Source organism: Zingiber officinale, chromosome 7B, assembly GCF_018446385.1.
Source record: "Zingiber officinale cultivar Zhangliang chromosome 7B, Zo_v1.1, whole genome shotgun sequence".
Taxonomy (NCBI): Eukaryota; Viridiplantae; Streptophyta; class Magnoliopsida; order Zingiberales; family Zingiberaceae; genus Zingiber; species Zingiber officinale.
The window spans coordinates 102,348,715-102,362,573 of NC_055999.1; the positions used below are offsets into that span (position 1 = coordinate 102,348,715).

The 13,859-nt window shown below is 38.6% G+C and overlaps 1 protein-coding gene across 1 annotated transcript; it reads right to left on the reverse strand.

The window, feature by feature from the left end:
• Positions 1–340: 340 nt before the first annotated feature.
• LOC122003999 (protein LITTLE ZIPPER 3) lies at positions 341–1,853 on the reverse strand. The gene is made up of 3 exons (XM_042558948.1): positions 1,645–1,853; positions 1,104–1,511; positions 341–732 (listed from the first exon to the last, which is right to left on the reverse strand). Exon 3 carries the CDS (start codon positions 718–720, stop codon positions 505–507), a length of 216 nt encoding a protein of 71 aa, XP_042414882.1. The 5' UTR covers positions 721–732; positions 1,104–1,511; positions 1,645–1,853; the 3' UTR covers positions 341–504.
• Between the last annotated feature and the right edge of the window lie 12,006 nt (positions 1,854–13,859).

Here is a 13,859-nt window from a genome sequence, read left to right on the forward strand (position 1 = left end):
ACTTATGAAAAAAATGTTATTTTAAATAAATATATATATATATATATTAAATAACATTTTTTTTCATAAGTCAAATAAAAATTGAAATGCTGTATATATATATATAACACAAAGTTTAGACAGTTTCTTTGATCGCAGTATCTTTTGCGATAAGGATCTGGCTTTAATTTAATTCAATTAATTCATGAACATCATTTACTAAAAGTTTCTTTTTAGTATGATTTTAAAATTTTTCACAGATAAAAAGAGTATTTTATATCGTGAACGACCTACTGATACAATGTCCATGATACGTACCCGAAGGCATAAATTTGGGCAAATTAAGAGAGGTTTCATGTTCATGCTAAGCTTTAGAAGAGATGATACAGATGACTGATGATTACCCTACAGCTGCAGGCCAAACTGATCCAATTGCTACAATATTCAGATATATAAAGGATCCATAATTTCTATGAGACCAAACATCCAAAACAAGAATTAAGAGTGAATTGACACATGCTCTTGCTACTGAGATGAGTACTTGCTGCCTGCATTGCTGGCTGGAGGTGGAGTGTTGAGGTCAGGGATGCTGCTAGCCTTGGTCAGCTTCTGCTTCAGCTTCAGCTCGGACAGCAGAGCCTGGTTCTCCTGGTTCAGCAGCTGCGCCTTCTTCCTCAGCCTCTCGTTCTCCTTCATGATGTAGCAGTTCTGGAGGTAGAGCTTGGTGTTCAGCCTCTCCATCAAACTAACGCACTGCGACCAGGTGAAATGATGAGTGGGAGATTTAGTCAAGACCGGGAGTGGATCCAAGAAAGATTCTCGTGATGCTTTCAACAAGATGTCTGGTTGCTTTTCCCCAAAAGAAGAGAACAAAAAAACAAAAACAAAAACAAAAGATGCAGTAGCTAGACAGCAAAAAGACACAACAGGCGGCAAAAAGGAAGCATGCATGACTGAACCTTCCAAACTCTGAAAACTTTTGACATGGCAATGACTCGTATCTATGTGCAGGCTAACACATGGATTTAGCTAATTCTGCTAAAGATTGTAATTGTGCAGCAAATCACACAGTAATAACCAATCAGATACCAGCTTGCTTAAAATTAACACAGAGAAGAGCTTACCTTGAGAGAAAAGAATTGGTGGAGAGGAACAAGAGGAGATCGATGACCTGTTGCTTGGGGTGTGAGGCTATTTATAGATTGGTGGATGCGGACTCTGTTCTCTCTCTCGCTCTGTTTTTAAAAGCTATGGTTTAAGAACAGAGAGAGAGTGTGTGTGACAGGGAGTGGCAGGCACAGGAGTCGTGCATGTGGGACGTGAGCAGAGGCGAGCAAAGAGTGGAAGGAGACGGCCGGAGGAGAGGAGAGGAAGATGGAGATGGTGGCGTCAACGTGATGATGGCGTGGGATTTCAATTCAAGGGAGGAGCCACTTCCACATGATGACGATGATGGTGAGGTGGTCGGCCGAAAGATTCGCAATGATGACCTTCCTTCCTCTTGATCCTTATTATCTCGCCCTTCATTTAATCTGCATAATCATCTCGTTGCAGCTCATTTAAGCTTGGCTTTCTCGCCTATAGAGAGAGAGAGAGAGACAGAGACAGAGAAAGAGAAAGGAACCCTATTATTAGTTCTTGGCTTCTGGCAGGCAAAAGGCAAACCTGATTTCTCTTTCAGGCAGGCAGCACAATTTAATCCCAACGAAATGGTGGAAAACGCGAGGCTCTCGCTCCACATAGCCGTTTCCATTTTCCAATTACACGCACGCAGCTCATGAGTTGCTCCTCCCTCCTTGCAGTTGGATGGTCTCGCATCTTGTGAACTGTGAGGCAATGAGGAGGGTGCCGAACGTGAGCCCTCATCCATCATAACAGCGTTTCCTTCTAATCTCATTAAATGAATGCTTTAACGAGCAGTACATGAAAAGATGGGGAAGAGGTGGAGAGGGGGGGTTCAATAATGGTGATGCTGGTTAAGTCTCGAGCAGCATGATGGAGAGGAGTTAATGGCGGAAACAGAGGGCCTCTGACCGACCACCACCCCAAGGGGGTTTTATTTACTCTCGGGGGTGGTCGATCGCATGGCTCCGAGAGAGCGAATAATGAATGGCGTGCACTCGAGTGGATGGGGGTTCGCCTCTTGTGCACCATGATGGCAATGGTCTGGTGGAGGGGAGGAGAGGAGGGTTTGCATGGTGAAAATCTGGTAGATTTAGAGGAGAATCTTATCTCGCGAAGAGGTAATTGGATTGGATTGGATTGCATGGGCAGAGAGTTGCAGGTGGCCATGAGTTGATGTCACTGAAAGGCCTCACATGACCCACTCACTCATCATGAGCAACGCAATGGGTTCAGCATCGCAGAGGAAGAGTCGCTGAGGTTAATCAGTGTATTATGTGAGCTCTTCCAGGAGTCAAAAAAAAAAAAAAACACACATTACTGGACGGGTGCTGCAGTAGCAGAAGGAGAAGAAGAAATAAACAGTTCGGAATGCCGGGGCCTACACATGCCTAGGACCGGATCGTTCTTGGATCCAATGAGAAGAATCGCTGACTTTAAGTTAGCATTTTTTTTAAATAATAATAATAATAAATAATTTATAAAAAAATATATTTAAAATTATATATATATTTTTCAAAAGACCCATTTAACTTTCATATATACGTATACGTATGATTAAGATAAAGAGATGGTGGTCATAATTAACAATTATATATTCAGACAGTTTATTCCTCTAATTTCAAGAGACTTTATTCCGGTCAGATCTTAAAATTTAGTTCTTTTATTTTTCATGGACAAGACTCTCAATCTAATCTCGATCGGTTTTACTCATGTCGGATCCCTAGGGCTCAATCCCTTTACTTCTCATAGGTAGGATTCTCAATCTAATCCCGGTCGACTTTACTCCGATCGGATCCTAGTGCTCTGTCCCCTTATTTTTTCTGAGCATCATCCCAGCCTTATTCCTGGTCGGCCTCTTAGCTAGTCGAACCCTCAAGGGAACAATGTTGTCAAGAAATCGTAATAACTTGTTAGAGAGTAAGATATTCGACAAGAAATATTCCAATACTCTGCTACATATAAACTGTGGAACCTTTTTCTATCAAATGGAAGTCTGTCATATATCTTCTTTTACCCGACACCCCCTAACATGCGACATTATCTGATGTCTTATGATTACGGAAATTACAAAGGTAGTATAAAAAGGAATGCCCTCTCTATTGGCCAGGTACGCGCTAGACAGCAGTCTTACTTATGCGCACACATTTTTTGAAACAATAGATAGAGGAAAGAAATAGGACAAAAAAAATTTCTTTTTCCTATGATTTACTAAAGTCAATAGATTTATTTATACAAGTTGTTCAAACAATAAATGAAAGATTAAATATGACATACAATTATAACCATAGAAATAAATATAATAGATTGGAAGTATTATTTTTACTATTTGATTCATGTCGATTTTGATTGTGATGTTGATCTTGACTATGATGTCAAATATAATAAATCTCAATTGATTGAAATTAATTCGAGATTATTTTTCATTATTGTCATTATCCGCCCTCCCCCAACAAACTTAACAGGAGTGTCTGAACGTTAAGTTGGAGTGCTAACTTGGTGAAATGTTGTGTGGATAATGGCTTGATAATATCACCAATTTGATCTTCAGTAGAGATGTAAGAAACTGAAAGTTGTCGAGTCGTCACACGCTCAGAAACAAAATGAAAATCAATCTCGATATGCTTGGTATGAACATGAAAAATAGGATTTGCCACAAGATAAATAGCTCCAATATTATCACATCAGATTTTGGGCATAGTAGTTGGGAAAAATATAATTCCGAAAGAAGATATTATAGCCAAATAATTTCTGATGTCGCATTAGCTATAGCTTTATATTCAGTTTCAGTACTTGAGCGCGAGACTATAAGTTGCTTCTTTGAAAACCAGGGAATAAGATTTCGCCCAAGAAATATGGCATAGCCACTAGTAGAGCGTCTACATTTGGGAGATCCAGCCCAATCTGCATCAATGTAGGCAATCAACTCTCGTGAGAATTGACGATATAAAAGAAGACCATGTAGAATAGTGTCTTTGAAATATCAAAGAATTCTTTTAATACCTTACCAATTGTGTTCAGTAGGAGCATGCATAAATTGATAGGCACGATTGACAGCGAAAGCAATATCAGATCATGTAATGGTAACATATTGTAGGACACCAACAATGCTTCGGTAGATCTGGAGGTCAGCCATTGAAGAGGAGGATGAAGGTGTAGTGAAACCACCTTTAATGATTGATGTGGAGATAGAGCGTGCACCATCCATTTTAGCTCGTTGTAGAAATCCAATAATATATTTGCTCTGAGAGAAAAGATAACTTTTAGAATGTGAGAGAAACTCTATGCCAAAAAAAAAAAAAGAGCATTGTCAAGATCCCGAATAGGAAACTCTTGACGAAGAAGATGGAGTAAAGTAGTAATGTCGATTTGATCACTACCAATTATTAAGATATCATCCACATAAATCAGAATAAATATTGAAAATTCTTCAATTACATTTGTAGAATAGGGAAGAGTCAGTTTTTGAGTAAAAAAATCCCTGAGTATGAAGCCAAGTAGATAAACGATGAAACCATGCACGAGGTGCTTGTTGAAGACCATATATAAATTTCTAAAATTGACACACATATGTTGGAAGTTGTGGGTGGATGAATCCATGTGGCTGCTCCATAAAAATATTTTCTTCAATGTGTTTATGAAGGAAAGCATTGGAAATATCTAATTATCATATTGGCCAATTGGAGCTAACAGTTATAGATAGTAGCAATCTGATAGTTGTAATTTTGATGACTGGATTAAATGTATCATTGAAGTCAATACCCGATTGTTGATTAAAGCCTTTAGTAACAAGGCAAGCTTTGTAATACTCAATATATCCATTTGCACGATACTTAATTCGGTAAATCCATTTAGAATCCACAATATTCATAGATGGAGTATGAGGAACTAAGCTCCAGGTTGCATTGCGAAGAAGAGCATCAAACTCTATAGTCATCGCAGCACACCACGTTAGATCTTTGACTGCCTGTGTAAAGCTAGAAGGTTCAACAAAATTTGAAGAAGCAATAAGAGCACATGGAAGAGGATAACGAGTGGAAATTGATTGGCATTGTGTATAAATACCACTTAGATGGAGTATGAGGAACTAAGCTCCAGGTTGCATTGCGAAGAAGAGCATCAAACTCTATAGTTATCACAGCACGCCACGTTAGATCTTTGACTGTCTGTGTAAAGCTAGAAGGTTCAACAAAATTTGAAGAAGCAATAAGAGCACATGGAAGAGGATAACGAGTGGAAATTGATTGACATCGTGTATAAATACCACTTAGAGGAAGCATTCACCGAGGAGTATCATCATCATAACTATTCGGAGATGAGAGATCAGACAGATTAGAATCAGAATTAGAGAGTGTATCACCATAGCCGTTAAGTCTAATGGAATTTGTGGAGATGAAGTCGAATCCAAGATACCATCTCCCCTTGTACTTTCATCATAACTATTCAATTTGTGAGGATTCTAATATATTACTCGGTGATATTAGATAGGTTCCTTGATTATCTGAACAATGATCTGAGGTAGCAATTATAAACAGAAAAAGAGATTCATCAAAAGTAACATGTCGAGAAATATATATCTGTCCTGTCAAAATATGGAGGCAACGGTATCCATGATGAAAATTACTATAACCAAGGAAAACATATTATCGAGAGTGAGAGTTTAACTTGTGTTTAGAGTATAGTCGTAGCCAAGGATAACATACACACCCAAAGATATGGAAGAAAGAGTAATTTGGAGGACGATTATAAAAGCTCTCTAAGGGGCACTTGTTTTGAAGTACTGGAGTGGGTAAATGGTTGATAAAGTATATTTCGGTTTGGATGGTATTATCCCAAAATTTAAGTGGAATTAAGCCATGATTAAGAAGAGCTAAGGCAATTTCAACTACATAACGATGTTTTTTCGGTGGATCCATTTTGTTCAGGATTATGGGGACAAGAGACTCGATGGAAGATGCCAGAGGAAGTAAGATGATGATGAAGCGTTTGATACTCTCCATCCCAATCAGAATGAAGGGAGTGTATTTTACGATCAAAATAACACTCAACATGCTTTTGAAAACAATAAAAAAATATCAAAAAGATCAGATTTTTTTCATAGGAAAAATCCAAGAGAACTTGCTAAAGTTATCAATAAAAATAACATAGTAAAGAAAACCTTGATAGAAAGAATAGGAGCAGGACCTCATACATCAGAGTGAATAATTTTCAAATGAAAACTAGAGTTGCGAGTAGAGGATGCAAATAGTAGTTTATGAGATTTTACATTCATACAAGCTTTACATAAATGAGATGATGATGCTAAAGAACTTGGTAAACCAAAATGATTAATAATATTCTGAACAAGACGGGGAGATGGATGACCAAGACATGCATGCCAAGATAATTTGTCTGTGCGTTCTCTAATAAAGGTTTTGAGAGAGGTGAGTTGAAGATGATAAAGACCATTTTTAATATCCTCTTGGAGTAGAACAGTTCCTGTCACGGGATCCTTCATAAAACAATGATAAGGATGAAATTCAAAAAACACATTATTATCAAGAGTAAATTGACATACGAAAAGTAAATTTTTAGTGATAGAAGAAATATGAAGAGTGTTGCGCATGCGAAAAGTACGACCACATGAATGAAATGATGTGTTTCTAATGTAGGCAATTTGTAAACCTAAGTCATTGCCTATTTGTACCAAGTCGGGTCCATGATAAGATAAAGCTTCTGTAAAAATATCATACTCCGGTGCAACATGATGAGTTACTCCAGAATTCGGATGTCATCCTGGGATTTCAGAATTCGATGACGTTGCATTAGGAGGGATGGAGAATGAGAATGCTCCAGAATGAGATGATTGAGTAATAGATTGCCAAGATGAGGGAGGGATAGGTTTGATAATATAAGTCCTCCTAGAAAATTTGAATCATATCTTTTATAATAATTTTGTGTATAATGGCCATAGTTGAAGTAAATCTAACAGCATCCTCGACCTTAACCTCAACCTCTGAAATCTCCAATCTGATTTTGATGACCATGTTAGGGAGGAGACTGATTATGTTGATCAAGTTATGAAACTTTGCTAATCATGTGTACCGATAAAAATAGAGAACCTGACATCCTTTGAGATTTCATTTGTAGAAGTCTTTCATGAGAAGATAACATATCATGAAGAGTTTCGAGTGACATTTGATCCATGTGTGTCATCACGCTGGGAACAAAATTATCATATTGAGGACTCAAACCTGCAAGAACATGCATTAATAGTTATAGATCATAGACTGGATGTCTAATTGCAGCCATGTTATTGACAATGGTCTTAGCTGATTGCATAAAGTCATTGATAGAGGCATCTCCCCGTTGCACAGACTGTAATTGTAGATGAAGTAGAGAACTCGTGCTTGAGAGTAGGATGCTTTAAGAATGATCAAGGTCTTTCCAAACCTGACGAGAGGTGTTGAGGCCAATGAGTATGGGAAATATATGCTCAGTAATTAATGAGATTAACTAAGTCAAAATTAATTGATCCTTCTTAAACCAAATAATATATGATGAATCATCTCTTTGAGGTAGGGATGAAGTACCATTAACATGATCAAGTAAGTCATGGACACAAAGTAACGAAAGAAATTATAATTTTTATAGTAAATAGTTATCATGGTCAAATTTAATAAAAAAAGAAGAAACCATATGAAAAGAGAAAGAGCTATTTTGTGATAGCGCAGAGATCTCAGTAGTGTCTAAAGAAGACATTTTTTTTCTTTTTTTGCACTCTGTTTTTTTTTTCTTTGTTTCTTTTCCTTTTTTTTTTGTTTTTTTAAACAGAGACGGAGAAGGGAAAAAAAACAAAGAAGAAGAATAAAAAAAATGAAAAGATGATTAAAACGAACAAATAACAACTCTGTCTTACTACGATTGACTTTGCCGAAGTTGCTAATATTGATGGAAAATAGTTGTTGATGAAAGGAGAAGAAAAGTTGTTGTTAACAAAACTGTTGTTGTCATCGTCGAAATTGCCAAGGTTGTCGCACTATAGACAATGATATCAAACTAGCATGTAGAAACTCCCATAGCTATTGTAACAAAAATTCGGAAGAAAAAAATTGAAAGAAAGAGAAGAAGACTCTAATACCATGTTGAAACAAATAGATAAAGGAAAGAAATAGAATATAGAATAATTCTTTTTTATGTGATTTACTAAAGCCAATAGACTTATTTATACAAGTTGTCTAAATAATAATGGAAAGATTAAATATGACATATAATTGTAAGCATAGCAATAAATAAAATAGATTTGGAAGTATTATTTTTACTATTTGATTCATGTCAATTTTGATTGTGATATCAAATATAATAAATCAAAATTGAATGAGATCAATTCAAAATTATTTTCTATTATTGTCATTAACATTTACTGTTCTTTATCTTTTTCCGCTCGGCCTTTCTTCTGACTTGAGAGTTGGAGGACCTGTGCTTGAGACCTCTTCCCTGGTTCTCGCTCTAACACTTCCGAGTGCCTGGTATGTGGTGTTTGTTGTAAGATCGATGACGTGCTAGAGGAGGGAGGAGGGAGGGGGGAGGGGGGAGGGGGGGGGGGTGAATAGCACTCGTAGCTTTTTCACTTGTTTCGAAAAATACAAAGTAAACACGCAGCAGAAATAAAGAAAGAACAAAAAGTAATCGCTAACACAATTTCTTTGACTTGGTTCGAAGCATGTGACCATAGTTTACAAAATTATGATCCGGATCGTACGATCCTACGATCCGGAAATCCAAAATCGATCTAGAATCACTTTTTGCAGTAGGATCGCAGCAGGATCGGAACATAATCGGTAGGAGCGGAACAGGATCGGAGCAGAATCGGTGGAAGCTTTGAGAGGTCATAACTTTTGACTCGGATTGAACCGCGAAACCTATAATATATCAAATCAAAGCCCTTTCAGAGATCTTCAATAAATTTCAAAGTTTATCCTTAACCACCCTATTTTAAATCCAAAAAAATATCATTTAAATCCTTTTCAGATGTCTAGAAGATTTTATCTTTTTTTTTTATTATCTGTTTTTCATCTTATTAGGGGTTTAAATTATTTAAACATATGTTTACTTATTTTTGAGTTAGTTTTTTATTATTAATATTTTGTCATTTCTTTTCTCCAAAATAATGAGTTTTTGGATGCCTATTGTCTAGTATTGTGTGACATCAATCAGTTTTTAGAAGATTATTTCCAGAGTTTCAATAGCTTGTGTTATATACGTTAGGTGTTTTGTTGGCCTTTAAATTGAATTATCTTATAAACCAAGGAAATATTTTTGACATTAATGTGTTATTATTATTGTGTTAATAGAAATTTTATATTCTTTCATTTTATGATATGAAAATATAAATATTATTACTATGCGAAAATGATAGTTGAATTACAAGTTAATTTAAATTTATACATGTAGTAATGTAATTTGAGGTGTTGAGTGTAAATGATTGCATATATATACAAAATTAGTTATTTATTTATATGTAAATGAGTTTTTTATGTATTTTTTCTAATTATTAATCATGTATAATAAGATTTTAAGGGTTTTTGGTAGGATTGTACGATTCTACGATCCGATCCTGACCCAAAATCGATTCTATGTAGGATCACGATTCTACAAATTATGCCTATGACGACTCTTACTCCAAAGCTCACGATCGTTGATCGCTTACGTTGCACAATCATTATAGATCCGAAAATAGGTATAGATATTAAGTACAATTGCAATATAATAAAGTTACCGACAACAATAGAAATAAATGTCTTTCGTCGATTATTAGAGTAGCATCAGAGAGAGCAGCAGTTGTTCATTCTTAATGTTGGAATTGTTGTTGTACAAAGTTGCTGGTCGACCCTTCTTTTATAGCCAAGCTAGACCTGATCCAGATCCACTGATCTCAGGATCAATCTTTGACTTGAAACTGATCGGTCGACTGATCCAGGTGTTCGGTCGACCGAATCCTCTGAACCTGCCTAGCTTCACGTCTAGGTGCTTCTGCTCGGATAGATGTCTTCGTTCGATCGACCGATCCCGCCGTTCGGTCGATCGATCCCTAGCTTATCTTGTCCGATCAATTCGGCTTGACCACACCGATGTTTATCCACTATTCGGTCGGCTGAACTCCAAGTTCGGTCGACCGATCCCTTGGTCGAACCTAATCAACTCGTTGGAAATCCAATCTGTTTGCTTAGAGGTTCGGTCGATCGATCCTCAGTTCAGTCGACCAATCAAGGCCGAAACTTCAACCTACAAAATGTTAGTTTCCCTACAAAACAGAGTTAGACAAATAGCAAGTAAAGCAATATATAACTTATGACAGCCTTCAGATTGTCCAGTTTTGACTTTTGGATTTCTTCTGAAAACCTTAGGTCGAATTGACGTCTACTGTTCCCTCTTCGGATAACGTGTCATTACCTACTACTCTTAGGAGAGTTTACCTTTTGTCAGTCCGGTCCTCCAGAACGACTGGACTTTTGCTCAACGCTTGAGACTTCAGGTCTTCATGCTGGACGCCCACTCCACGACCCGTCCAGACTTTCACCTGGTCGCGACCACTAGGATTTTCATCTAGAGACCCTGACTCTAGAATTTTGCACAAAGTGCTCAACTCGCCAAGACTTTCCACCTAGGGTTACTACCCCCTAGGACTTAGGGTTACCTCTCCTTAGGATTTTCCATAACCTAGGGTTACCTCCCCCTAGGGTTTGCCACCTGCCTAACCGCAACTAAGACTTTTTCCTTTGCCTAAGAACACTTAGGACTTTTCCTACAAGCTCATTCAACCTTGTTAGATAACAAAACATCTTAACTTTTGAATCCTTTGTCATTATCAAAACACAGGTTTGATCGTCTGGTACTCCTTGCACTAAATTTTGTAAGGTAGTGGGTATCATCGTCGATCCTATCACGGCCTAGGTAGTCTCTGTCAGAAGAAATTTCGACAGCATCTCCCCTGTACGGGTGACAATCTGAAACTTTATACATTGCCTCCAGGGCCACATATACATCGGCCAACACAGCCGGAACAATAATAATAATAAAACACAACACACGGACATCCACGCAGTTTAATAGTTAACAAACTAGAACAGTGATAAGAAGACTCAAAAACAACCCTACTCAACTACACTCATAAAGCACAAAACTGATGTCCTATTCCACTACACCCATAAAGCTCAAATCCGCTGATAAAATCAACTCACCCCTTCTACCGTCTAGGCAACCATGTAGTAAAACAAATCCAAATAAAACTCATTGACAATGTCCATAAAGTAAACTAATACAAGTCCAAATTATCAAAACAGAACAAGTCTAAACAAGAAAAACTAAAAGATCAACACACGTCCTTGTGGACTGCAGGGGACTAGCGACTGGAACTCTCCGGACAGCATCAACCTGAAAATAGCAATGGAGGAGGGTGTGAGTCCAACATTCAGCGGGTAACAACTGATATGCATAATAAAGAAAATAATAACCAGCACTAATCATGCGTACAGTCTCCTGATACAAGAAGGATAAATGCAACTGAATAAAGCAGGAGAAAACTGTACTAACCAGGTCCAGGGTATAAGTACAACAGGATCGTCAGACCGAGAGTGTCATAAATCCTATATGCATGTCAATCATATGCATTCATATAAATGTAGTAAGTAAATGCAGCAAATACAAACAATAAATGCATCATACATATGATGCCAATGTCATGGTCACCCCTGACGCCAATCGGCCATCTCACACACAATGGTGAGACCGAGTGGGTAGGGTTGTGACAACCGTGCACTCTGCCATCACTGTTCTTGATGAGTGACCGAGTGGACGGGATGCTATTGGAGTACGCCTATCCTCCTACCCCAAATCATAAATGGGGGAACTCAATGTTCTCATCTCCCGGTACACGATGACGGGGAGGAATCTCTGCCGGCTACCACGTTACGTCACATTACCCATGAGTGGACCAATAGAGCCAAACAAAGTCCAATCGCTTGTCGGCTACCCACGCTGCTACACTAAACCAACGGAGCCAAACAGAACAGAACTGTCTGCCGGCTACCACACTGAGTCACCGGACCAACGGAGCCTAACAGCAGAACTACCACACACCTGTCTGATATACCACTAACCCATGAGTGGTGGTGTGTACAGATACATGTAACTGGCGATGTGCTCGACAATAATAGAGTAAACTATCGCACAGTATGCAATCATGCGAGATGATGCATGACACTAAACATGGCAATATCCTGAACAGCATAGCAATATCCATACATAAATATAAAATGTGTACCATAGGACAATGAATCAAATCAAAGGTACACAAATCAGATAAGGTATCAAAAATCCTAGGTCTTGAACATAATAAATAACATGGTTGTGTCACTACGTACCTCTATAAGTATGTATAATAAGGTAAATACTAACATGATGTGCATAGCAAATAAACAAACAAACATGTAACAGATCGGGTAGTGATAAACCGAAGCAAATAAGAAACACAATCATTGCTATTTGTTAAAAACATTACTATGCATATCAAATGACATAAAGTCAAAGTAACCACCTCCAATAGAAACCAATAGAAAAGGATCGTATCCAGTCCAAATCCGACGTCGAGATACTCGTCTCGCGTCAAAATCCTGTGTCACCAATATAAATATATTTTATTTAGTTACAATTTACATAAATAGCTAAATAAAATTCTTAAGAACTATTTAGGGCAAAACCCTAAACCAACCTCCTCGACCTGCCTAAATTAAATCCAAATCATACCTAATTCAATTCATACCTCTAATCCAACCTAATTAAATATCTTACCTCAGCACCCAAGTCTCCTCTATTGATCCACAACCGGTAGTTGCTGTCGGAATAGGGGCAGCCGCTGAAAATCAGATACACTACCAGGAATTTTTATTGATCTAATCCAAGATTGAAATCCTAGAAATCAACAAGGATACACATGCTCACCTCACTGCTCTCTAAGTTCTGTCCGTATCGCCAACACCTGCAAGTATTCCAGCCAGCGTAAGGATTCTAGTGGAGCTACAATGATCAGACAATGAGAGATCGAATCCAAGCTTACCCCTAAGTGTCTACTGATGGCTCTTAGCAAACACAAAATTCCGGCATCCATGACCAATAAACAACAACACTGAAGTTTCAAACCACACAGAAGCCCTAGGTCAGCGCTGGCGAAGAGAGGAAAAGGGAGAACCTCGGCTCAGCAGAATCCTGTGACCACAGTTAGGGCTCATAGTAACCGGTGCTAGGGCTGAGGAGGAGCGGCGGTGAACACTGTGCAGAAGTGCGGCAGCGGCGGAGAATAGGGCACAGGGGAGGTCAGCGGCGCTGCTCCTTGTGACGACGGCGGCTAGGGCTCAGATGCCGGCGCTGGAGTTCCTGTGGCCAATGATCGGCGTCAGAGCACAGATCCGCAGAGGGAAAAGGCGACGACACGCAGAGAGGAGGAGACGACGTTGGTGGCCTCGGCGTCATAGGAGAGTGAGGGAGGAAGGATCGGGAGTGCGAAGAAGAGAAGAAAGGGGATTGACAAACCCTTAGCCGCAGCTTTAATCGCGATGAAACTGTCATGTGCGGCGGTTAGGGCAGAGAGGAAAGGGTCGGGCAGCTCGGTGCGAGGAGGAGGGAGATCGCGCGTGAGAGGCTCGATGAGGGCACGGGGAGGAGAAGAAAATAAATAAGAAAAAGGGAAAAGAAAATAAATAAATAAATAAATCTTTTCCTCG